This window comes from Peromyscus californicus, unplaced genomic scaffold (genome assembly GCF_007827085.1).
Source record: "Peromyscus californicus insignis strain IS unplaced genomic scaffold, ASM782708v3 Scaffold_21__1_contigs__length_65335640, whole genome shotgun sequence".
NCBI classification, from domain to species: domain Eukaryota; kingdom Metazoa; phylum Chordata; class Mammalia; order Rodentia; family Cricetidae; genus Peromyscus; species Peromyscus californicus.
In genome coordinates this window covers 16,146,280-16,174,247 of record NW_026294514.1, presented here as the reverse complement: position 1 = coordinate 16,174,247, position 27,968 = coordinate 16,146,280, and the positions used below count along the sequence as shown (strand labels likewise).

Below are 27,968 nucleotides of genomic sequence, written 5' to 3'. Positions count from 1 at the left end.
GAATCAGATCACTGGTCACAGGAAGCCAGTCAGACAGGGCCCCATGACAAAACTGAGGACCCACGTAAAAAGAGAAGAGCTGGAGGACGCACAGGCTGGTGGTGGGGGTGACGACACACAGCAGAGAACAGATCCAGTAGTTCAGTTGTGGGAGTAGTCTGCACCGGTCTCCTGAGCTCAGACTTGATGGGTCCGGAACAGACTTCTGGGCACAAACACTGAGAAAATGGTAACTTCTGGGGGTGAGGGAGGGGTGGGGCAGAGGTAAAACTTGAGCACCGGACTTTGGAAGAGTGGGCCTCTGTGGAGAGCCATGATGGGGAAGTCAGGGGCAACTCAAGGTCAGGGACTTATGGGAGACATTTACGGGTAGGGCCTGGAGAATATGGCAAACATGTATTTGTCCAGGAAAGAGAGAAGGAAATATCCTTCTCTTCTTCTGGCTCTGGGGCTCCTTGCCACCGTTCCAGCCAATGACACTATAATCAGCCCAATGTTACTGGATTTTAGTGGGACTTTGGACACTGGTTTGGGAGCCCCACAACTAATCTTTCTTTTTTTTCCCTATGGGAAGATCTATTGCTGGTTCTAAATTGCCAACTTCTAAATGGGTCTCTGCAACACAGTTTACTTCTGTGTTGGGGATTGCCTGTAAACATGTTGCCTCCTTTCAAGATGATTGATGCTCTGTTTAAAAGCTGGAGATTCACTCACATGTTATATATCCCAGCTTTCCCCCCCCATATAGCTTGTACGGCAGTGTGTTCCTGTAAAAGCAACATCGGAAAATAAAGGGCTAAAGCCACCACCACCAACCACAAAAGTCCTCAGTTGCTTTTATCTCTTTTCTTCCGAATTTCATCTCTTCCTGAAACCCAGGTGAGCAAATTCCAGCCATTAAACTGGCATTTCATGCTTTACCATGTCTAGTTCAGTCAAGCTTCAGTTCACTTAACTCACAGACACACTAGGTTTTCTTCTCTCTCCTCTCTCTCTCTCTCTCTCTCTCTCTCTCTCTCTCTCTCTCTCTTTTCTTTTGGACATCATTTACATTTTTTTGGTTCAGCTGTTTCGGGCTCTGAGGGAAGTGGCAATCTGTGGATGGAGTCAACCATTGGGAGGGAACTGTGCATGGAGTTCAGAGAGCTAATCCACCAAGCAGGCGCTGAATACTATAGGGAAAGAACTTGAATCTTGACGGCCCCATACAGACCAATATGTTAGAGCCTTGGTCCCCAGGGTGATTCTATTGGGACCTTTGAGAGGTGGGGCCTAATGGGGAGCCTCTTTAGTTCCTGTGGGTATGCCTCTGGAATGTACCTGTGAGTTCGAAGCCAGAAGACAAAAGAAAGCATTTTTTTCTTTTTTTTGGTTTTTCGAGAGAGGGTTTTCTGTGTAGTGTTGTGCCTTTCCTGGAACTCACTCTGTAGTCCAGGCTGGCCCAGGCCTTGATTCTTCTCTTCAGTTTCCTGGGCATGTGATAAGCAGGTTTTCTGTCCTACTCATCTTCTACTGTGATGCGATAGCTCACCACAGGCTTAAAACGATGGGCCAAATTGATTGTGACTGTGGCGGTAATTCAGTGCTGTGAGCACAGGTGTCCCTTTTACTTTTGGAAGTTAGTTATCTCAGGTACTTGGTTATGTTGACCAAAAGCCAGTGCCACAGCCAAACTACAGCCATCTCTGCAATGTACTGTCAATGGCTCTAAACTTTTTACTTCATACTATGGCTTCCAGATTTTAATAAAAGACTATATGCGTCTCAAAAATGCATGTTATTGTCTTTGTTTGGGTTTCTATTGCTGTGATGAAGCACCATGACCAAAAGCAACCTGAGGAGAAAAGGATTGATTTCAACGTGTATGTCCATGTAACAGTCAGTCACCGAGGGGAAGGCAGGGCTGGAAACCCAAGGCAGGAAGCTGGAGGCAGGAACTGAAGCACAGGCCATGAGGGAGCTCTGTTTACATTCTCTTAATGGTTGTAGCACCTAGGACCAACAGCCTAGGGGAGGGAGGACTACGCACATAGTGAGGTGGGCCCTCAAACATCAATCATTAATCAAGAAAAATCCCCCTACAGGCTTTCCTACAAGTCAATCTGGTAGGGATATTTTCTCAGTTAAAGTTCTTCCTTCCAAAATAACTCTAACTCAAGTCAAGGTGACATAAAAGTAGCCAGTGCAGTTATAAAAATGTATGAGCAACCCTGTCTAAAGAGAGCAAGCATCCTTAGTAATTTCAAAGAATCCTATTGCTGTTATAACTCTTAGATTTAAGGTTAACCAAAATGCTACTTTCCACAGGTAATTATAAAGCCAGAAGTTTGGTAATTTCAGATGAATAACTCAGAAAAAAAATCATTTATATGCTTGGATAATTCAAAGGTAGTAGATCAGAAGACAAAAGAAAAGCATCTTTTTCTTTTCTTTCTTTCTTTTTTTTTTTTTTTTTTGGTTTTTCGAGACAGGGTTTCTCTGTGTAGTGTTGCGCCTTTCCTGGAACTCACTCTGTAGACCAGGCTGGCCTCGAACTCACAGAGATCCGCCTGGCTCTGCCTCCCGAGTACTGGGATTAAAAGGCGTACGCCACCACCCCGCCCGGCCGCATCTTTTTCTTTTTATGTAGCAAAGAATGACAAATTTGGGATTGTTAATGGCATCCATTCTTTCTAACAACAAACAGGAAAAGTACAGAATAAACACATGAGATCTTTAAAAATGTAAGATGACAACATTTATATAATTTGAATTCAAAGTTTGTTTTAGATAACCCCTGATTGTTGATAACGCCCATTCCCTCCTGTGAATGGTACATCAATTTCTCTTGGGGTCCTTTTCATGCAAACTTAAGGACTTTGGGTGCTGCTTTTAATGGGTGGGGCCGAGAACGGACCACAGGATACAACAAAGCCCACGTTAAGAGTTTATTAAGGGGGTGTGAAGAGAGTTTGAGTAGGGGACCTCTGAAAGGGAGGTGGCAGAGGGAAAACAAGGGGCGGGGCGCGGAGTCTGCTTTTAAAGGGACCTCCGTGCATGCTTACAGGGGCTTACGCAGCGCACGCGCACAGATTACATAGGGCCATAAGACCCTGGGCTGTCTAAGCAGTTTGCCTGAATACTGACAGCGCATGCGTGGCCGTAGGACTCTGGGAGTGGCTAGAAATGCCGGAAACACTAACATTTGGGTCCACTTTTTTGTTCTGCCTATAACCTTGTTCTTGTTTAGTTCTGATATTCTGGCTCTGAGCACCTGCTCAGGCTGAGCCAGCCAAGCCATGAGTACCTCACTGAGTATCATTTTAATGACATTCTGGGATCTGCTGGGTGTGAGATCTTTTCAGAATTGATGAGCTGTTAAGTGCTGATGGCCATGCTGGTACTACCTGTCCCTGAAACAGTGCGTATAGAGAGAACTGGGTAGCAGAGAGAGAGGGAGGTAAGGAGAGAGAGGGGGGAGGTAAGGAGAGAGGGAGGAAGAGGGAGAGGGAGAGGAGGGAGAAGGAGAGGGGGTGGGGAGGGAGAAAGAAAGACCTGTCTGAAGGAGCTGGATGCAGCCACTCCTGAGGACAGCAATGACGTTGGGTCGCTATTCCCATGGCTGCACAAGCCAGCAATTAAACATAGGTTTCCATTCTTTACAATATAAGAGTCAATTGACTAATCAGAATTATTTATCACTGTCTTTATTTTTTTTTATTTACTTAGCTTTTGTTTTTTAATAACATTGTCCTCTTTGGCTGTCAGGTGAAACATATCTATGGACACTCACTCAGCAAGGATATTTGGATTTATTTATTTATGGATAGGGTTTCATGTAACTACACTGGTCTCAAACTTTTTTGGGTATTTAGGGATGACCTTTAACTTCTGATCCTCTTGCCTCCATCTCTCAGATAGAATTACAGGCATGAGTCATCATAGTGGGCAGTGTATCTTGTTGTTATGAGTTGACGTTAAGGAACTGACAAGGAAAATACATTATAAAGTCTCGTTTCTGGAATTGGACCATTGGCAGTAGGAGCTCACACTCTTATCTATCTCCTTATATTTAGAAAACAGTCTTCAGATTGTTTTTGTATTTGCTTGCTGTCTTAGTTACTTTTCTACTGCTATGATGAAACACAGTAACTATAGGCATCTTGGGGAGGAAAGGGTTTATTCATCTTACACATCCAGGTAACAGTCCATCACTGAGGAAAGTTGGGGCAGAAACTCAAGCAGGGTAGAAGCCTGGAGGTAAGAACTGATACAGAGGCCATGGAGGAGTGATGTTTGCTGGTTTGGTCTCCATGGCTTATTCAGCCTCCGTTGTCATTGCACCCAGGACCACTAGCCCAAAGCTAGCATCCTTCATGGTGAACTAAGCCCCCACATGAATTATCAAGGAAGAAAATTCCCCACAGGCCAATCTGGCAGGGGAATTTTCTCAGTCGAGAGTCCCTCTTGCCAAATGATTCTAGCTCCTGTTCAGGTGACAAAACTAGTTAGCGTACTTGTCTCTGGTAGTTCCACCTTCACTCTTCGTCTTAAGATGCCTAGGATGACCTCAGCATCATGTGCTTCATTCCTTTTGAGCACAAATGTTTATCTTTCACTTTGCAGGTCGGCTGCTAAGCGCATGCCTTCATCTTGCCAACTAGACTACCACTCCAACAGGTTGAGAAAAACTTTTCAAGTGTTTTCCTTTATGAACTCAGCCACCCTTTGGTTGCAACCATAGTGTACCTGAGACAACTCCCTTACTAGAAAGTTGTAGTACCAAGTTTTTTAGGTCAAGTGGAAACTAGCATGTCATGTTAGGCTTAGGTATGTCAACTACGATTTCTTCCATATACACACACACTTGTTCCCTTTTCCTATTGAAGAGTCTATAAACTCTTACAGGTAAACAGTCTTCTAATTTAGCCAAGGATTTCAAAAGGGGGAGAGAGGAATAATAACACACTATGCAGCTCATGAAGAAGGTGATAATAAAGGTATGGACAGTTGCAGAAAACTTGAGAGCCATCCCATTTCCGAAATTACTTACAGGATATTCATGCTGCTATTAAATAAGCAGATAATCTTTATCTGCTAATAAAAGAGGCAGCCTGTTGCCAGAGGACTGTGACAGTCTTAACAAGTTTTACAGAAAATAAAAATACCAGCAGATAGCAGGTATCATGTTTTCTTTTGGCAAATGTTAACACTTCACAGCTAGCATGCCTTGCTTACTTAATTGGTCCTATAAAAACCCACCAGGCCATTTCACTCGGAGCCATTGAAATTCTCTAGACCAATTTTTTATGGCTTTTCAGAGCCTAGATGGAAAACAGCTACAAAAGAGGCTGATGGAAAGGCTTTTTCAGCTCTCAGGCCTGTATTTACAAACCTTACAATCTTTGTGTGTTTACTTGTTTTAAAATAGATGAAGTGAATAAATCAGGCAGGTTATTATTACCATTATTATTTTGGTTTGGAGAAGAAAAAATAAATCACTGACATGAGATGATGATAATAATAATAATAATAATAATAATAATAATAATAATAATAGTAATAAAATGTGTTGGCTGAAGCAAGTCCCAGATTGCCTAAAATAGCTTCCACAGCACCTTGTCTGTGACTGACTGCAGACCTAACACATTCACTTGCCCTGAGTCCATGTAGGAGCTGGTTACAGCATTTGCTATATATGCTTGTCCTATGGAGTGTTAGCTTAGATACATACATTCCTCAGCCAGATTGTGAGTTTACTCTGTAAAGGGGACATAATGCCATATTCTTGCTGCCAATGACTGGTCTTCACTGAGGCTGAGCAAATGGATATTTATTGAAACTGAGATTGAGGGAATAAATATTTATTAAAATTGAACAGGATATGGAGAAAATGCAAAAGAAATTCAAAGAAAAGAAATTGTGAGAGATGCCTTAGGCTCAAGCCACTGAGTGTGTGTAGTATGGAAGAAAAAAATGTCAGACCCATTGAGAAAAATACTTTAAAATATTCATTTAATAATCTCTTCAGCAAACATTTTGGGTTTAAAGACTTTTGTGAGTATACTTTCTTTCTCTCTGGGCTATTTTTAATTTAGTTTGAGAGTATAGCTGGACATCTGCATCTATACAGTCAACCGAACACTGAAAAAATGTTTGTTTTCATGCATCTGGATAGCTGTGATAATAGCTCTGTTAGTAATGTACTCTCCTTGGTAGCATGAGAATCCAGGTTCTATTTCTAGAACCTTCATTAAAAGAAAAAAAAGCCAGGCATGGTGGAACATGCTTTTAATCACAGTGCTGGGAGGTGGAGACTGTTGAAATCTTTCGGGTTCATTGGTCAGCCATCTTAGCCTAAGTGATCCAAGGCCAGTGAGAGACCCTACCCCCAAAACAAAACAAAACAGAAAAGGTGGACAGAACCTGAAGAATGATACCTGACGTTCATGTCTGGACTCCACATGTATGTACATGCATGTGCTGCAGGATATTTTATCACACTGTGTTTAAGGCACCTTGTGACTGGTTTAATAAAGAGCTAAAAGGCCAGTAGCTAGGCAGGAAAGGATAGGCAGGACTTCTGGGCAGAGATAGGAACTCTGGGAAGAATCTGAGAGGCATAGATTTTGCCAGCAAGGCACGGAGGAAGTTGGACATACAGTATGGAGGAGAGGCAATGGGCCATGTGGCGGGACATAGATTAACATAAATGGGTTAATTTAAGTTATAAGAGCTTGTTGGGAACAAGTCTAAGCTAAGGCCAAACTTTCATAATTAGTAAGAAGTCTCCATGTCATTATTTGGGAGCTGGGTCCGAAGAAAGTCTGACTACAATTGGTGGTCAATGCACAGCATGTATATCCAAACATAGGTCCTGAGGGAGCTGAGAAAAGTTCTGGACACAGAGCTATATATGGCTTCTTAGTACTGCAGTCTCTCAAACAGGCCTGGTATTAAAGGCATACAGAGAAGCAGCTCCTTTAAGAGGCCCTGCTGTGCGGATGAACACTTAAAACAGCTGGTGTGCTACTCAGCACTAGGTAGAAATGTCTGTTGCAGCATGGGTACAACAACTTCCCAGAGCTGGAGCAGACAGGTATGGCTCCCAGCTGGTGCCTGTGAGCATGAGGCTTAGCTCTTACAGAAAGGCAAACAGCGGTCGCAGCCCAGAACCAGTGGGGTAGCCTGCTGAACTGACCCAAGGAGTGGGGTGTGGGGGCTGGAGCCAGCTGCAAGCACCATGTGCTAAGTGGAGCCACACAGTGGGTAGCTGTTTAAGGTTTGGCTCAAGCAGTCAGAGAAGGCTGCAGGCCCACAGAAAGCCAGGTCCAGACGGGGAAAAAACCCTGAACAGGAAAGTATGCTGAAAAATGTGCTTAGATGCTAAAGAAAAAAAAAGAAAATGGGTATAGACAGTCAGAGAAAAAAGTAAATAGTTTAAAAAAATCTTTAAAGAAAGGGTAAAGCAATATAAAAAGAAAAAGCCACATAAGGATGGGAATACACTGGGAGTCTGGATCCTATATAGTGCTTTATTAACTTTAAAATTTTTAAATGCTAATGAGCAAAAAACAACAGCTGCTAAGATACATTGGATTATGGAAACTGCTGAATTAAACCAGCCTATATATTTTAAGGATGTTGTCATTTCAGAATGGAAGTCAGGAAGTGTGTTGCATTGGGGGAGAGGTTATGCCTTAGTTTCCACAGGAAACAAAAAGCTATGGATGCCTTCAAAATTAATAGAGGTCAGATTTGGTTGCAGACATGAAGGAAAAAAAAAACTACAAGGCAGGTGATGCATATGCTGATCCCTTGACATGGGAACAGCTCTGAGACTGGATGAGACATGATAAATCTTGTTGGCTACAGAGTCCTCATGACTTATTATTACATGTCATCATTTCATATCGCATGGATGGAGATTTATATTACAGCTTGGTTATGCAGTCCAAATGAACTTATAAAGTTGACAGGTGCCTTTTACCTGCTCAGACATACAACAGAAGATCATCTTTAGCTGACTTGTGCACATCACACATTCCATACTTGTGTTAATGCAGGTATCTATGTTACCTTTAAACATTTGTATGTTTCAGAGAAAAAAAGGACCAGACACCAACAAAGACAAGTAGCCCAGGTGATATAGCCTCTTAGAAGGCCTGTTGCAGTGTCCCCCAAAGTCTGCATCCAGAACAACTACAAAGGTACTAGCTGAGAGGGTCCAACCTCACAGACTACTCCAGCCAGGTCTTCAGATAAGCTCTGCACTTTCCCATCACACAGAGAATGGATAAATGATATAGTGAGCTTTCCTCGGATTTGACAGTTATCCCAATTTTCTCAAGATCCCCCAAAGATGCCATTGACCCACATAACAAGGAGTAATTTTAAGAACACGATGCCCACATTCCTAAGAGGCGGGGTGGGTGGTTTTTGGTCATTTGGTGGGTTATGGGTGTTTGTCATTGTTTAAGGGGATTAGTTCCAGGGTGTTATTGGTCATGGTGACGTAGGAGACTAAATAAAGGAGGTTAGAGTCAAGGATCTCTTTCTGAAAAGAAAAAAGGGGGGATACAGGGATGATAGGACAAAATGGTACATCACTGAATCTACCGAAAAGCAACTACTAGTCTCAACTATTTATATTGGTATGGATTTTTGTATATTGATACAAATTTAAGGTTAATTTTGTTATACTGTATATATGTTTCTACTCTTGTTTAAGGTATTGTACCTATAAAACTCATTTAAAAATGGTAGTCCTTGAAAGCTATTATTATAAACTATTTAGGATAATTAAGAAATGCAGGTTAGTAGTCATCTATAACAATCAGACTTGTAGTCATGTTAGGATGTTTTCAAGGTCAAACAGATAATGTATATATGTACACACATACACACACACACACACACACACACACACACACACACACACATGTTTTTCGAGACAGAGGTTCTCTGTGTAGTTTTGGTGCCTGTCCTGGATCTCACTCTGTAGACCAGGCTGGCTTGAACTCACAGAGATCTGCCTGGCTCTGCCTCCAGATCTGGGATTAAAGGTATGTGCCACCACTGCCCGGCTTCAGACATATATTTTAGACAGGTGGTCTTCAAACACTTCAGAGTTCTATGGAATATGGCATTTAAGCTTTTTAATAACAAGGCTTTTCATAACAGTGAGATATGTCTGCTCTTGGCAGCACCAATTTACTTCAGAGAAGATAATGGACATTGAAGAACCTCCATATAGAATTTGCACAAGAAACTGCCCTTACCTTGACTGCTGACTGTATGCTGTCCAAACTGGACAAGCAATACAAAAAGGAAGTTGACTGCTGAACTTTGAACTCACCCAGGACAGGATAGATAATAGAATACTTTCTCCAAAGTTGTCAAATACAGATGGAGTGGACATTGTGAATGTAATTCTTACCTGATAATTGTTCTTATTGTATATAGTTTTATTGTGTTAGAGTTAAACCCTTTCCTTTTTATTTAGACAAAAAGGGGGAAATGTTGCAGGGTATTTCACTGTGTGAAAGGTACCTTATGATTGGTTTAATAAAGACCTAAATGGCCAATAGCTAGGCAGGAAAGGATAGATGGGATTTCTGCACAGAGATAGGAACTCTGGGAAGAATCTGAGAGGCTTAGATTTCATCAGTGAGACACAAAGAAAGTCAAATATATAGTATGGAGGAGAGGTAATGAACCACATGGCAGAATGTAGATTAATATAAATGGGTTAATTTAAGTTTTAAGAGCTTGTTGGGAACAAGCCTAAGCTAAGGCTAAGCTTTCATAATTAGTAAGAAGTCTCCATGTCATTATTTGGGAGCTGGTGGTCCAAAGGAAGTCTGACTAGGCACATATGTATATATACTTGTACACTTGTTCATCCACAAACATGAGCACACAGATATGTGTGTACACACAATGCATATTACTGAACACGTTTATATAATTTCCTATCATCATTATTCTCTAAATTATAGAGATTAAAAACCATCTACATAACATTGACATTGCATCAGATATTATCAATAGTCTGTAGAGGCTTCAAAGTATATAGGAGAAAGCCTACAGGTTCTACACAAATCCTCAGCATTTTAAATAAGGGACTTGAGCATCTGCAGGTTTGTTATCTCCAGAGTGGTCCTGAGGATAGGAAGGGAGGATAACAGTTACAGGATAATTTGTTTTCCTACTTTCTTTCTTGATAGCACAGAAGTTTTCTGAAATAGGATGGTTGTGGGGAACATTCTTTAGGTCTCTTGACCTGAGTATTATATACTGGGGCATCTCGAAGTCTGTGAAATAGTTTTGATGATGATGATGATGATGATGATGATTTTGTAAGCAAATGTGGACTGCTTAGAGATTCATGGAAGTGGAAGGAACCAATTCTCAGTTTCTATTATTGAGCCTGAATCTCAGATTCCTCATTGACTACCTGGAGAATTATAAGTTGCTAGGGGTAGCTCTCCTTCCCTGTCCCTTGATTTGACTTTAACAAGAACTTCTCTGGTGTTGAGGACCAGCCTACTCTAGACACTACAGTCTCATGAAAGATGCTTTGTTGGGTCTGGCTGAGAGACAGAAATGAAATGTTAACATTCTAAACTTGCTCTCCTAGATCTTTCCAAATGTAGCAAGACAGAGGTGTAATTTCTCAGGCCTCCTCTAGACAAAAGGTACCAGTGTTTTTCTTTGGCATAGGGAAAGGAGTGCAAAGGTGCTGAGATCCTAATCCTCAGTTTGGAGTATCTCAGGCGATCACAGAGAACACTTGTCTTCTATGACAGTGTGGTGCCCAGCATCCCTCTGGGATGCCTTAGATTCAAATGGTCTGGGAAACATAAAATCGGTCACATTTGGCAAAGCTCAATGCACCAGAGCATGGGAAACACAAATTAAAACAGACACTTCTTCTTCAGTCACTAAACTGTTTGGTTACAAGTTTGCTTGGTATAAAGAGAAGCATTAGAAAACAGAGCTCCCAAGGGACCAGCCTCCAGCTCAGGTTCGGTGAGCTGCACAGGCATGTTAGGTCTCTTCGAGGCTTAGCATCTTTATCCTCTTCGCTCAAAGTAAAGAAATCTTACATAAAGCCAAAATAACAAGGACTCGTCATTCTAAGATCACTTTCTTCTGCTGCTCATAGGAATTCATAAAACCTGTTCAATGGGTTGGACATGGTGTTCTGTTCCTGGGAGGGTGGCAATCACTTTATCCCTGGTGTGTGTTTGTTTGGGGAGTCTGAGCTTTGCCTAACAAGTGCCTCTCATCTCTTGTCGAAGGCAGTGAATCAACTGGGATCAAGTTCGAGACAGGGTGAATTATTATTGTATCTGTTATTCCATAGAAATCTTTCTTTTCTACTATGGAGAATCTAAGAGATGCATTGTCCCATCACCGTACATGTCATGCTGTTTAATTCTAACATCTGTAGAAAACATAAATAGTTACTGATTCGGATACATAGCCCGACATGCCTTTCTCCAAAGAGGCTGACATCTCTGGGTTTGGATCAACAATGTACACAACATACTTCTGTTAATATGTATTTATACATTTCTTTGTTTTTTTTTGTTTTTTGTTTTTTTTTGTTTTTTAGACTGGATCTCATGCACCTCCATCTTACCATATAAATGAGGCTAGCCTTGAACTCCTGATCCTTCTACTTTAGACTCCTCAGTGCTAGGATGACAGGTGTGTGCCACCTCCCCTGGCTCCATTAGTGTTTTTAAACTCCATTCTAAGAAAAGGAATCTCCTGTCCTGAGGAGTTGCCATTGTTTTGCACAACTATGGGAGGTACTGAGGCTAATGTTTGGCCCACATGCCAGTCATGACCTCCTATGATGCAGGTATGAAAACTGAAGGGAATTAGCTACATTCTCCACACCTTGATCTTGTGAGAAGAAATATGTGTAAAACCTAGAGCAGGAAACGCCCTTTAATAAGCTTGTTTTTCCAAGGAGATGGGAGACTAGAAGGCCCCAATCATCCAAGAGGACACATAGGATGGATTACAGCCAGGATGTTACAATGCCCACACTCAGCTCTGCTCCAGCAACAGTACCGAGAGCTAATGTGATATGTATTGAGTACCCGCTGCAAGTTAGGCACTGTCACTGACAAGTTCTTATCATCCAGCTCTAAGCGCTGCCCCTGGGCATTTCTGTGGTTGCTCACGAGTTGAGTGAATTTTAGAGGTACTTACAAGACAGAGAAAGTGCTACACAGAGAAACCAGAGTCTCCCTTCAGTGCTGACAACATTTACTTCTGTTCCTTGAATGATGAGTGAATTAGCACAGTGATACTCCTACAAAACTTCCCTTATCTCAAGACACACCATCCTATTATACTGGTAAGATTTGGGGAACATGAATTGCTCAGATCTCATACACAAACAGTTGATATCTTTGACAATAATACTCTGAAATTGACTTCTAATAACTCCTATTTAAGGTCTAAGAGAAGGAGAGGAAGGAGTAAGGTATGCAAACATTCCTTGTCCCCTTTAGAGTAGCTGACCTGCTTGCCCCAGACCAGTGAGGTACCCAACAGGAACTAAGCGTGAGAGCAGATAGAATGAACAAGTACAGTTCCATGGTTTGATTTATATAAACAACTTCTGTGGGAGAAGACGACTGTGGTCTGGGTAATGTTCATATCCATAAAACTCCAGAAACCTGAGTGTAATCTGATATGCACAGAACTTTCTTGACCTGACTGTGGACTTCTGCTCTGAATTATTTTGGTGGAGAGGAATTTACGATTGGAATCAGGCATGGGCTTACCCAGCGAAGGTCATGGTCAGATGGCCGGGTTCGTCCCTCTTCCTCTTCATACAAAGGGAACCCTTCTCTTCGAGCCTGATAGTACTCCTTCCGAAGCTTCTGGATGCGGTCATTGTTTCCAGCCATGGGACGGCCACTGTAGCACATGAATAGACATGGTCACACAAAGCCTCAGAGATCCCCTTTTCCTCTCCCTGTAAAAGGGCCTGACATCCAAATTTGTAAGATTTGACAAAGTAATTTAAACTAGGAAAGTGTCGAAATCAGTAATAAAAATGAGCAAAGGAAAGACATCACACAAACACACACATTTAACTCCATGGGTCAAGAGATCTGATTTGGGATTAATAAATGCTTTGGGAATGAGAAGGTAAGGTAATGTCCTGACCTTCTAGAGCAATTAAAAAATGCACTACTTTCTTCTTACAATCATATATACAGTGTTTGGTTAAATTTTAATGTGAGTATCTCATTCTTTCAAATGCCATTACTTATTTGAGATCAAATCCCAGTTGCTTGACCTGAAGGTTGGATGTGACAAATGATTGACTGGCATGCACCAGCATTCCTTTTAGTGAAACTGAAGAACTTTTGGAGTGTGTGTGTGTGTGTGTGTGTGTGTGTGTGTGTGTGGTGTGACAGCAGAGTGTAGGCCAATGCATGAGTAAAGATGGACTATAGGTAAAGAAAGAAGGTGAAAGATACGGCAATAAGGGAAAGATGTGGGTAGGGGAAGGTGGACAGCTGTTCAATGTTCCAGTTGTGCTCCTTGTCCAAGGGTCATGTTTCTGTGTTAGCCACTGATTCTGCCTAAGACTTACAGCTTGCCCAGTGCCACCTTGGGCAGCCAGTGGCCCCTTTCTAGTTTGGGTTGATTTGTTATGATTATTTTAACAGAACCAGGATTATGCTTATGCTTTATAATCCAGCCCAGGAGGCAAGACAAAACAGATACACAGGTCTGTCACTGAACCTCACTGGTTCACTTAACAATTAAGTGTCCCACTGTGTCAGACCTCACATTACGATCTGGAGATGTAAAAGTGATCATTTCATATTCTTTTCCTGGACGAATCACATTCTTGGAGGAACGAAGATGACTGTCACTGGAGGGATCTGCACAGGGGTTATGAGTGCTTAAATGTTGACAGGGTGAGAGCAGGCCATGGGAGGTGAGAGTGGAAGGCGCCATAGAGGAGGCAACACTCCAGCTGAAACTTACAGGCTACATAGACACTCAGGAACCGGGCAGGTGAGAGGAGCCAATTCCAGGTAGAGAGAGAGAACACAGCAAGAAAATCTTGCTTTGGGGATTTATTTCCCAGTCAGTCCATTTGGACAAGTAGAGGCCCCAACTGCCTTTCTTCTGCCTCCTCCACATAGCAGATGGCCTATGTGTCAGGTCAGAAGGGGTAAGTGCTGATGACCTGAGCCTTGGAGAAAAATCAGGCTGTAGTTTATGAGTCATGTGGGAGGGACTGTGGAAAGGGGAACAAGTGGCTGTTGGACAGGTATGGAGGGGCCCGATGTGAAGAACCTTGCATGTCATAAAGGTCCTCAGGTATTACTGTTGAGTTTTACATTTAAATAAGATATTTGATAAAAAAAGAGTTATCTCAAAGCAAATTAAAGTATTTGAAAATTAAGCTAGGAAGTTATAAAACAGAAAGCAATAAGTAAACATGTTTGCAAGACAAGGTCTTCTACTTGATGGCAAGGTAGTGGATAGTGTGTGGCCACATGCTGGCTTTGTGGCTTCTCACCAGTGAGTATACACTGGCCACTGGGCTTAACTGGAACATCAGCGATGGCAATTGATAAACAACTGATGCTTTTGGTAAAGAAAAGGCAAACCTTGAGGTTGGAGAGATGGCTGAGTAGTTGTGAGGAATTTCATTCCCAGCACCCATGTCAGGAAGTTCACAGCCGCCTATAACTCTAACTCCAGGGAGTCTGCTACCTTGTTCCTCTGTGGGTACCTGTACTCACAGTAAACACTCCCCATACAGACACACATGCACACATGTAATTGAAAATAATAAGAATAAATCTTAAAAACAAGAATAAGTTAAGCACTCAGGGAGCAGGGCACAGACCTTTATTTTCCTTCAGGATGTATTTAAAAATTCTGAAAATAGTCCTAATTCTCCTTCCTTTTTTTTTTAATTAAAAAGATAACCCCCAAAGACAATAAGGGACTGCTAAGCTTTCCTGGAGCCCATGTGATGATAGCAGCATGCTGTACTCTGAAAGCTGCCTGGGCTGCTTAGGAACACAAGACTGCAGAGGCTGGATCCCATGCACAGGCTTCTGCTGGTTACAGAGATGCGAGAGCAGCATTCAAACTCACCAGATGAGTTCAATCACCGTGGTGCAAACATTGCATACATAATCTATTAGTTTACCCCAAAGAAACTGAAGCATTGAATTCATGTAGAATGAAGTCATCAGTAATAAAGGAAAACAGAAAAAGGAAAGAAAGGTACTGTTTATATAAAAGGACCAAACATCACAATATTCTTCCATTTGTGGTGGGAAAAAATCATATTCAGACTATAAACTGTTCTTCCATATGCCTATAAATACATAAATTTAAAAATATGGGTTTGATCAGCTTGCCATTCTCAAATAAGACAGTAGGGCAAGAATATAAAAGCAGCTGTTCAGGATTCAAAAGAGTCCCTGATGGCGACAGGAGCATGACTATTTACCTGGAAAAGAAATCTGGCCCCAGTGAAAAACAGGAGAAAGTCATGGAGTATCTCCATGCAAAACGTGCTGTGTCTTCTCCCAAGTGTGAATATTCTAAGACAGTATTTGGAATAGAATGAAAGTCTTTTATCACACGCTGGAACTATCTTTCAATCTTGGTCTTATTTTTCCCATTCCTAAACCTCTTTCTGCCCTTAGTAACAACAGTGTCATTTTCCAAGTGTTTCATATGTTAAAGTCAGGAATCACATATTCTGATTTCAGTTTTTAGCATTTCTCAGTAGATAACACATATGTTTATCACTAAACTAATAAAATGTTACATATTATCATGTAAGTATAGCAATCAGTTGATTCTATTTTGTGTTGAAGTTGTTCAAATTTAATAATTTGATGCTATATTTATACATTTTGTAGTGATGGTATCAACCATTATAATAATAATGTATCATAAATATACTAATTCAAACTTTTATTTCTACCACCTGCCTAGAGTGCACATCAATAATCAATTACTCTCTTTTTGAAAGACCCTAGATAGTCTCAGAATCCTTTTCAAGCCAGAACTTCAGAAAACCACTACCAAGCTATAGGGATGGACACTTGAATAGATTTTATGTATAATTCTAACGTAATAGCTTTGGAAAATACCTCAAAATCTGAAAAGAATATTAAAAGATAAGGCTTATTATTCTGCTCATCAAAATGAAGAAGATGAGGCTATCAGCTAATACATGGCTAAGAAAGTCGGGCTGACTCCAAACATTCCTGTTGACTGGAGCTACTTATGATTGAATTCTTCTATCTTGTTTATATTGTAGAGACTTGAGTCTCTAGCAAACACCAAACCATCATAGACTTAAGGCTAGCACACAGGACTTGACTCTTGAAGGTCCTTAGGTACCATCTGGTCTATCTTCTTGCTTTTATGGAATGTAATAGCAGGAATTCTGGGAAATCTTCTACCTGACATATTCAGAAGCCACATCAAGTTCTGATGTAACTGAGACTTCTTAGAGGATTAAACACTTTACATCTACATTGGTACTTGGAAGGTTAGGCTTTCTGTATTTGTTGTTTACTGGGCAAAGTAGAGTTTGGATCCTCTGTCTGTTTGTTTCTGACCCAAGGCAAGGGTTATAGCTGTGCATGATCTTATCTAGCTGAGTCTGGCCATTCTTACAAAAATAGCTGTATCTATATGTAGGTGACCAGCATGGTCTTAGAATGTTGAGTTAACTCAAGCCATATACCAAGACATTTATGTTATTGAGGATTTTTTGTCAGTTACATAGCCTATGTCTTTACAGGCAGTAACTTTAAACAGGCCCTTCTTATAGCACTGCTGAGCTGGACAGAGCTTAATTTTGTAATGGGTTTCATTTTCTTTGCAGTTATCTGTAGTCATAAATATTCACACTATGTGAAAACCTTCATACCAAGGCACAATATACTTTTTTTTGGAATCTAAACTTACTCTTTCTTGCTCATAATTCCTTCAATAGGAGTACTTCTTAGAAATAAGTATCGGTCTGAGCATGGGACAGTCTTCCCTCCTGGCTGCTGTGCTCTGGAGAAAGTAGACTAGCTTTACGGAGCATCTGTGATGTCCCAGACATAGTATCTGTGTTCATGTCATGCAATTCCAGTCAAATCTGTGAGGATGATGTTGTTGTTGGCATTTCCCAGACTCGTACACCAAGGCTCAGAGAAGTAAAGAAACATGAGTGGAGAGTGGTGGGCCAGAACTTGTGTGCCTATAAAACTCTAGCTTTTTCTTCTATATCATGTTGCCTAGGGAGAAAGGCATTAAAATGCAGCAGGCATTTGGGAACAACAGTTCACAGGCATTTCAACACAGAGGGAATTTAGCACAGTACATTTATAGGCATACCTTTTGATATTCTTTTATTTGCACAGATCTTTGCTATAAAAATAGAAATAGAAGTAGCTAAAGTAATAGGAATACAAGCAATGAAGTCTGTATTCATTAAAAGAATGATGTTGGAGCAATTGCAGACTGACATTTCTGGGCAATTAATATTATATCACTAACAGGCTTATGTGGGAAACTGGTGTAAAACTGAATGGGGTGCAGAAGAAAGTCAACATGACTAAGACCCCACATGGAAGATATACTGTTGATGAAGACCAGGGTGGAGAAGCAGCCAGTGCTGTAGCAGGCAAAGTTCTGTCTATGTAGAATCTTATTTTGCTAGTCATACTAGAAATTCCACAACAGATTCTTGAAAAAAAAAATCCAGCTGAAGGCAAATTATCATGGGCATGATTACTATGTTCCGTTGGTAAAACAATTCCTGCCCAGTAAACATTTTGGGAAATTCATATAAATGTATTGAGGATCTTATTCTTTTTTCTCTCTTATGTATTACATCCCAATGGCACCTTCCTCTCCCTCCACTCCCTCGGTCTGTGCCCCTCCATCTCCCCTCTCCACCAGACCCACCTTGCCTCCACCTTCCCTCAAACAAGAGCAGGCCTCCAAGGTACCTCAATCAAACACCTCGTGATAGCTACAATAAGACCAGGCACATACCATCACATCGAGGGTGGGCGAGGCAACCCAGTAGGAGGAAAAGGGTTCCACATTTACTGAATAATGTGATTATGTAATTCCAACCTCCCTAAAAGAGTACCTATTCTTGCATTGGCATTAGATACTTTGATTTTTGCATCCAGTGACATTTGGGGACCCTAACTGACCATCCATGGATAGCATTTTGGGATTCTTGCTTCTGATTTCTTCTCAAATTCTCCCTCATTATCTATGATGATCTAACTACCTCACAAAGATATTCTAAGGAGATGTTTGTGTCCTTCCCTTTGGCTATCAAATTACAGAAACAATGGGCCCTGAGAAGTTGAAAATTTCCCAGGAGTGTTATGCTGATAGAATGATAAAAAGCAAGAGCCCCAGTGTCAGTCAGAGGGGGACCTTGTCTTGGAAAGAGATTTCACATTTATCTGACAACTTGTCAGATCACCTTGCAGGAGAGACTGGATTCAAGACAGTGCTGATGGGTGGAATCACACCTTGACCAAGTCTTACTGATGCCTACCTACTTCTTGCCTTCTGTTTAAACCTGAACCTCACGCTCAGGGCTTTGAAGATAGACTGGAGAAGGACCGTACCTCTTTGTTCCGTTTCCCATTTGGCTATATTGAATAAATCTTCTTCTCCCTTTCTTTTTTTTTTTTAAACTTTTTAGAAGTATTTGTTAATTAATTGGCCTATTGAGGATATTTGGCTAAGCCTAGCTTGTTAAAGCTGCCAGGTCCCAGGCTCTGATCCTAATAAGCTTTGGTGAAAATGATACTCTGCATTTTGCCAGTAGTCTGCCCCTAAAATAATAAGGGCTTACCTCGATTGTATGGAAATTTGATTTCTACCAGAATCAAGTTAGCTGTGTGATGAAAACAATTCTGCAATGAAGAACCTCGTTTAGTGTGACTGCATTTAAGTCACAAAACTGACGAGTTTAGAGAAAAGGCAAACAATATTAGTAACAGACCAAGTCAACTTTTACGGGTGGAATCCCCTTTTTCTTCACAGACTGCTTCCTTCAGCTATCTCAGGTAGCATACTCGTAGGAAGACAGGAGACAGTTTAGGCTCCTTAAGATACACATATCATATAACAGAGAGGTGGCAGAAGAACGGGAAAGTCACATAGGTTCTCCACTAATATACACCTTTGAAAAGTATGCATCAGTATATATTTCTAAGGCTGTGCTAGCCTATTGTTTATGTGGATGCAGTGGGGGGAGGTCTTCAAAACCTGCTTCAGAGGAATTGCTGTTCAAGTGAGGGTCATAGGAAGTGAAATCGACACAAAACATGATGATACATTAGCTCAGGCTGGATCCTGGTCCTTCCCCCAGCTGTGCTGGTGGCATTTGACCCAGATGCAATAATGTGACAATGTGCCTTGGCTACTGGGCTCCTGACTTTGCCATGGCACTGCCAGCCTGTCCTTTCATCTTTCTCCACAGGCTTCTTGCCCTCAGCATCGGCTTCCCTTGAGATCCATGTCTTGGTACTTCCATCCTTCCTAGGTGAATTGACCCTCTGACTTCTACAGCTTGAAAATTTGTCTTGGAAATTGGAACCCTGGCCTGGATCTTGACCTCAGTGAATCAAGCCATAGTGGTGGAGCATAAAGAAATGAAAGGCCTCTTCCCTTGACACGTTTGATTGCATAATGGTGAGCACTCCCACCCCCACCATGAACACAGCTATTTTTACCTTGAATGTAATTGTATTGATTCATGAAAGGCAACTTTCTCCTGCATTGGAGTGTTGTGACTGGGGTTCGCCACCAGGTCGATGTCCTATCTTCAGATAAAAGGTACAGACTCTCTCTTGCTCTTTATCACCTGAGACAATGCAGGGCTGCTCTCTGAGGTCAGAACACCCTGCTTCTCTGTCTCTTCTTCCAGAAGAAATTGAAACTCCTCAGAGTGGCACCGGCAGTGTGGTTCACAATTCAACAATAACACAGGAGTTGTTTCCACAGATCCACTCACCTTTACAAGCCTGTATCAGGTAATCATATTATTCTCCTACTATACAATGACCTGCTGGCTTTAGTCAAATTTCTAAGGCCATTTTGTCTTAATCATAAAATGGCCATTGAATTACTCATAGTTGAATACTATTAAGGCCCATTTCCTCTAATATACATAGTAGAGTATTTGTAATCTTAAGTAATTTACATATATACTAGACCTTTCTAAGATATACATATATATATATGTATATGCATAAATGTATATACATATGATCTATTTTATAAACTGTATGAAGTACGTGGAGATCATAGAAAAACTTACTAAGTATTTAAGAAGTAATGTTTACTTCTTTAAAAAAAGGTAAATTAAGATCTAGTTGAAAAATTCACACAGAATGGTGGCAAGATTATCCTTTCATCTCTTTATGTGTTTGCCAAACAAGAATATGCCAATGCAAAGAAAAGTAGATGTGGACTAATGTGGAGCTGTGTCTTTCTGTTTAAGATGATAAATGAACCATGCCTTGTGTTGCAATCCATGTAGATAGACACTGCTATTCTTACATGACCTTGCATCAGAACTGCTTCTTGTGTCAGAACTGCGTCTAATTGATACGTTTAATTTATCAGAGCTTAGATGAAAACAGAAGCTTGGGCAATTTTAACAGCTACAGAATTCCATGAAAACCTCCATCCACTGAAATTTCCCCAGATATAAGCTTACTTAGTTTCCTTCAGTTCATGTTAGTTTCTTACAACCTTTTATTACTAGTGTTTTATGGTGTCCTGTACGGGATTCCAGTGCTCACACTGGCATGATGGGTCCAACATGGTCCTGCATATGCAAGTCAATGGCTTCAGCTGCTGCTCAGGCAGGGGAGAGCTATCTAATGCAGAGCTAAAGGAAACAACATTGGGTGGGTGTAGTGGGTAGCCATTCCAACCTTGATCTGGAAGTTCCAACCCCCACTGAGGCTTCGGTAACTGTCACGCCTACAAGGCAGGGCCAAGAGAGGGCCCTGAAGACCTGAGATCCGGATGCGCTGTCTCTCTTGGTTCCTGGACCCTGGACCTGGAGGTAGACCGAGCAGAGTTCTCCAGAGAACATCGCCGGACTGCGCTACGTCTTCCCCAGACCCTGAAACCTACCTATTCCTTCATTTGTAAGTTACGCCACTAAATAAACCTCCCTTTTAACTACGTGGAGTGGCCTTAATAATTTCACCAATAGGTGTGTTTGGTGAGAGGTTGGAAGGAGGAATCAATATAGCCTGTAGTGTCTTTCCAAGCTAGTTCTGAATATACACAGATTTTATACCACATAGTGACTTTGAAAACTAACTTTAAGACATGACTCCACTTGAAATCTTAAACGTTTTGTCAAAGGATTTTATGATCCAAAATAAAATGAACAAAATCTAGATAAAACGGTACATGGAAGAAGCCTACAAAGTTTGTGTTATCTTACCTCACATCCGTCTTCTTAGACTGAGCAAAGGATAAGGCAAGGAGGAAGAAAGTTTTACTGTGTGCGGTTCTTGAACAAATTAATAATAATATGCACATACACCCCCCTTCCAAAGAGATTCTCACCAACAGCTACAGGAACTAAAAGATAAAATTATTACCTTCTAGGCTTAAATCAAACACAGCTTGAGTTTTAAGAATACACATCTGACATTTGGATGTGGATTAAGCTTTCAGGGTCATTCTGGGAAAACAAGCCTTTGTGGGCTGCAGGCCATGAAACCTTGGGAATTTTCTAGGCCTCTGTGAAATTCCCTCTTCCTTAAAAGAAACAACAGAGAGGGTCTCTTCCCCTAGGGGACCATGGAGTGCCATCAACCTACTGATTCTCAACAGCTGGACATCTATATCTTCCCTTCTGGCTAACAAGGAAGTAAGCCCTAACAGATGACACGATTTTAAGGGAAAGTAAGGAAATTCTAATGACTCAGTGCATGGATGGTAGCTTTGGGAGTCAGAGGACAGTCTGGAGAATGTACACACGTCAGGCAGTTAAGACTAATTTCTTACACATCAAGCCTTGCCTCCCACCTTCTCTTTTAATAGAAGAGTTTAGGAAAGTGACAAAAATGACAAAGAAAAATATACTAAAACAGGTTTTTCAATTGAGAGAACCTAAAAGCTATGATTTAGATCTACGCCTAGATGTCAAGAATCAAAGATTTATATACAAGCATATACATGTAACTTAGTCCTTACTGTAGTGTCTATTAAGAGCACATATAACAAACTAGCCACCCAGAAGTGATGCATGGATCATAGCTTTGTGGTGTTGAATCTCATAATCCGATAAACAGGTAATTTGTATAATGATATTATTACTGTTAAAACAACCAGGTCCACCAGACTAAGAACTTACTAATGACTGGTTTTGAGAGGATCTATGTTTAATTTCTTTTACCCCTGAATTGCACAAATGCTGAGATTGTCTGCAGTTTTAAGTATTCTTAGAATAACCACCCAATCAAAATAGATTCTTGAATTTAAAGGGTTGCATAAAAAGGTAATATCTACTGATGTCCCAAAGGACATTGGGTCCAAGGATATCCCATAACTCTCATTTTCCAGGATGGAAGGTGCACTCTGTTGACCTCCAGACCTCAGGGATTATGGGACTGTGGATAGTCAGTATTATCACAGCCTGTGGATCATTTCATTTGTTATAAAGATGTTCAGGTTCTTGCAAGTCCATGCTAGAGAAATGCCAACCTCCTCTTCATCTTGGAATGGAAAACAGTAACTAGACATCAACCTTAGGCCCTTGGCTGCCTTATAGGATCTCTCTAGTAACTGCTTTCTGACTTTCTGACCTGTACATGCATTTTGAACTTTACTTTTTCTCCAGTAGGGCCATGTCCCTGACTCTGGAGAGGATTAAGATCCAGATCCAACCCTCAGGGACATTCACAGTCCAATGGGGGCGATGGTGACATAAATAGATAATGATAGCACAATGTGGCAATTATCACGAGGAAGTATCATGGCGTGTAATGAAGTCCTGCGGCAGTGCCACAGACGAGGTGATTAGCTCCACTTGGGGAGGTCAGGCTTTGTGGAGAAAAGGAGACATAGATATGACCAGGAGGCTAGACATGGAAGAGGAGGGAATGGAACACGCAAAGGGAGGCCACGTCAGAGCAGGAGTGTGTGAGGAACTGTGGGGATTTGAGTAGCTCCCTCTTACTCATCCTTCTGAATGGGACAGTGAGACTTTCAAGCAGGACAACAGCAGCATCTTAACAGACTTTCCACCAAGATCAGTCTGGAGGAACTAATCTGTGAGATGAACACTTGACCTCTATGGGGTTTTCTTGCATTTTGTGACTTTTCCGTGTGTGTGTGTGTGTGTGTGTGTGTGTGTACAATTCAAACTCAACAGTTACCTACATCAAGGCAAAATTCGCCTTCTAGTCCCATCTCCCAAATGATTAGATGCCATACCCAAGGACCACTGAAGATTGGGGTAAGGGGAGGGTTACTGAAACTTCCCAGATTTTTCTATAACCACAGCTCTTGCTTATCTGAGATGGACTGGTGATGATGTTCGACACATCATTAATACAGTGACAAATTTCCCATTAAGGGAAAGGTACTGGCTGCCAAATTACAGGTCAGAAGGTTAAAGCCACACAAAACAAAACAAATGAAACCAATTCTTTAGGGCTTGACAAAGACTTTCCCTTTCCACGGCATTTTAAGGGAAAACAGTCACGGGATTTTAATTAACAAATGGCCACTGCCCCTTTCAGGGGAGGCGATGGTGGGTGCTGAGGATCTGCCATGGAGGGGTGTCAGCTTGTCACTGAGATACGAAAAGTGAATGAGTCAGCAAACATCAAAGAAGGAGGAAAATTAGGCATGATGCTGCCAACAGTGGAACCCAATAAATAAGTCACAGCGAAATGAATAAAAGCCATGCCTTCCTCAGCTCTTAGTAGCTTGTCCATCTCGTGACAGGAGCTAGTTTGTCCATAAACACGGATGTCAGCTATGGCCTTTATCATCCATTATGACAAAGTCATAGGGGCCTGGAATGAATATATATGTATCTATATTTTCATTCATGTATCTATCTATTCATTCACATATATATTCATTCATATATATGAGTACATATCCAAATGATAATGCTCTTGCACTTTATTTATATCACTGAGCAAAACAGCTCTCCAATCTGTCATCTCTATGTTGTTTCAACACACTATTTCTTCCCTTCCTGGTTCCTGCCAGTTTTACTAATCACCTCCTTTTTCGTCAGCTCTCAATTATCTGTAGAAATAGGTGGTTAGGAAGAGTAGAAAAAATAAACACAAAAGAAGATTTAAAAAAAAATTCTCATTTAAACCAACAATGTTGTTTTCTTTCCCAACAAATGTTCTTCCCAGAGCTATAAATAATATCCCAATTAATTGACTTAAAGTTCACATTCTTTCCCTGGACCAGACCCTTGTTTGGTAAAGTTACTAATGAGGTGGGGAAAAGGCCAAAAGGCAGGCAGGCCAGAGGAGGCAGAAGCAACATGGAGACGCAAATGATAAAAACAGAGCGTGGACAGTTGGGAGTTCATGACCGAGCAGAGACTTCCCTAAAGGATCCACCGTATTACCAGGGAAATGAAACTTTTCAGATGAGAAGGGACCAGGTACTAATTTTCCAAGCAGATACACGTTAAGAGCTAATGGGTGCACACATCTCCAGAAGGAACTTTGAGGAGACCATGTCTGTTGTACATTTTGCTGGGAGCTTTCTTGTGAACTAATCCGCAACAACCATGTTTCTCTCTGTACTTGCAGATATGATACAGTCACTCAAATGCCATTCATTCATTATTCGTTGGGAAACATTCATACTGAGGGCGCAAACAGGAAGGCTCTGCTTTATTTGGTGTACCGAATATTAGCATGAAAGAAGAGAGGAGCACACTTTATTAGAGACTTCCTCGTCTACAATGAAACCATCTCTTATCCAAGTATAAAGAAGCCCATTGCCTCCTAGCTTGAATTTTCTTCAAATTCCACATAAAAATCTAAGCCACCCGGCTTAAATTGAACCACTGTGTTATTTCTTTATATATTACTTGACTTACTTTCAAAGTTGAATACTCATTGTATATCTAAGAGAGTTCCGAAATTTATAACCTGCCCCCCAAAAGAATCATTTCCTCTTCTTCAAGGCAGCTTTTTAATACCACATCCAAAACATCTAGGGAATTGGAGAGAGAAGAGGGAGGGGAGGGTGAGGGGCTACAGAAAGTGAGCTAATGGTCAAAACGCATCCTTATAATAAAATGAGCTTCCTAATGGATGCTCGCTACAGGAATAACATTAATTCAGTATTAGGACTTTCACTGGAAAAATATGAATGCAATTTATCTTTTTAACTGTCAGCTGCATTTCTAAAGCTCTGAAGTCTGTAGCTTCCAGGGGCCCTTTGTCTTTCTGCCGTGGCAGGAATATCTTGGACAGCTGTAAGAGCTTCCTAAGCTATCTTTCTCAAAATCCATTAGCTAATTCAAGGAACCTAATTAGAGCTGCCATTTTGATGGAGCATAGTGAATACTCACTACAAACTAGTAACACCATCAATGTTTATTAGAAAATCACAAAGCCCAAAGTGCTCCATTCCCTATGAATATTAATGGGAATACAGCAAACAAAATATTTATTAAAACACGTGCTTAATACCATCAAGGTTTACAGACAGACACTGAAAGGGAAAGAGAGGCCCACACTTGAATCGGAAGGCTCTTGCCGGTGGACACACAATGAACTGAGATTTAGACTTAAGCAGCACATAATTATTATTTGTACACCCTCCCCACTTGTCTCCCTGGGTTCTGCACCCTGGGACTCAGCAGCTCACAGCTGGGAAGACAGATGTAAATCCAGGGAAGACTGAAGGAGGAGGTGGAGGCAGCCTTCAAAAAAAAAAAAATAGTAAAGTAAAACCCCAAACAGCTGCTGAGAGGCACAAATCCTTGTCAGTGGAGAAATAAGTCTTGTTTCTCTATAAAGCCAACAGCTTGATGACGTCAGTGCCTTCTACCCTCATCCAAATGAGGGTGTCATCCAAGTAGCTCTTACCTCCTGTTTCTGCTCTTGGCCTTGGGAATGTGGGAGTGCCTGAAGCTGTTGGTCATTCATTCTCTTGTTATGCCTTATGATGAAGCCCCCTCCACTACCCTGGTCAGCTCAGGTACCGACCCAAGCTGTCCTGAAAGGATGGAGACACTACGCTCTCTTCTCTTAGGAGCAACAAAAAGGTCTTTGTGAGAGGCTTCTGTCCAGGAGACCAATCCTCTCTGCAGCTATTGCTTCTCTCTTTTCTTCTCCATTGCCTTTGCCCAGATGTTCTAAAAACAATCATCTGTTGTGTCCTTTTCTGTCACCTCTTCATTACCATTGACTGGAGGCACCCTGGTTGTACCTTTACAGCTGCTACAACTGCCCTCTGGCTTCTCCCTGGCTGCTGCAAGCTGGATTTCAAAAGCAAACCCTCTCCAAAGTCTCTCCCATCTCTATTTCTGTGCTCTCTAAACCCAGGCCTTCTGCAGGCTGGGGCTCGAGCGAGTCATTTGGCCCCATGTGCCATGGTAAGATTTCTGAATCTTACTCGGAGGGAAATATGCTGACAACAGATTTGAAGGCAGGAAGCAAAACTGATGAAATCCACACATTAGGACACAGTTCTGGCTTTTCTTTGGAAGACAGAATGGAGGTCGCTGCATTCAACAAGAGAACCCTTTCTCAATGTCTGAAATACAGGACAGAATCAGGTGCACGGTAGAGAAGATGGTGGGTGGGACAAGGGGTGGCCATGACAATGGAGATAGGTAGACAAACTCAGATGTGTTTGATTCCAATTACCAGATTAGTCCCTGGCTCATTCCTGGCACAAAGTCTTTTTCATTCTTCTTTGGAATCCTCACAGTCCTTGGCTCTTACATTATGCCTCTTTTCCTCCTCTCTGTGGTATGGTCCTCATTCACATGTTTTATATATTTTCAATGTCGTCTACTCCTTGGTAGTGGCCAAGGGTTTCAAGGTGTTTAATCATTCTTGTGTCTTCTATAAGAGTTGTCACAGAGTCCCCACCTGAGACACCTTTAACTCCTAAGTGTTTGTGGGAGTTGAAAACATGAGCGCTATTTAAGACAGTGTTCAGTGACTTCGAAGCAGGAAGGAAGGGGGCAGAATGGGTAGGGGTTTCAGGGATGAGGGAGGCTGGGTACAGTGACTGGCGGTCATATGTGGGAGACGTAGAGGGCCATGACTACCCAACAGCACTTTGAGCAGCCGCCTGGAGAGTATTTTCCATTTGCGATCATTTTTCATTCCTAGGTGCAAAGGCCAAACACCACCGTGCATCCCCTCCACAGCTTACTACAAGCCGCTCTGTTATTTCCATAGATTGCGCGGATATTATTTCACCGTTCAAAGAAATTTCTCTACGTTTCTTGAAGTGCTCTCTGCTGTGACATGTTCTTATGGCCTCCTGTCTTCAGGCAGCAGTTGCTATACCATTTTTGGTGCCATCAGCTCCCATAAGGATCATCTAGCCAAGTAGTAATATGCTTTGCTTATTAATGCTTGTGGAATATATGTGTGTGCTCAAACGGTGTTATTGGAAACCTTTTCCATGCTATTTCATACTAAATATAGCATGCGCAGGCCTCCATGAAACTGTCTGGAAACTGTGAGATTGACCAAGCTCCCAGCTATAGAGAAAGCAGGCTGGCAACACTGGCCGACCTTTATCTTGGAGTTAAATTTAGCCCCTCATCCTCATTAGGATCTCACTGCCAAACAGCACTCTCCTCTGATTAATAAAGTTGTCTAATAAGCATATCGCTTTCTAGCACTCTGCCGAGGTGGTTGAGACCTTAGGCAGGGTTGGGGAGAATTGCT

General features: G+C 41.5%; 1 protein-coding gene across 1 annotated transcript in view; it reads right to left on the bottom strand.

Moving 5' to 3' along the window:
• Pard3b (par-3 family cell polarity regulator beta) overlaps nucleotides 1–27,968 on the bottom strand; it is a 986,690-nt gene that overhangs the window by 97,434 nt on the left and 861,288 nt on the right. The window contains exon 21 of the mRNA XM_052749631.1: nucleotides 12,792–12,927. Coding sequence (XP_052605591.1) covers nucleotides 12,792–12,927 — 136 coding nt within the window. The remainder of the gene's footprint in view (nucleotides 1–12,791; nucleotides 12,928–27,968) is intronic.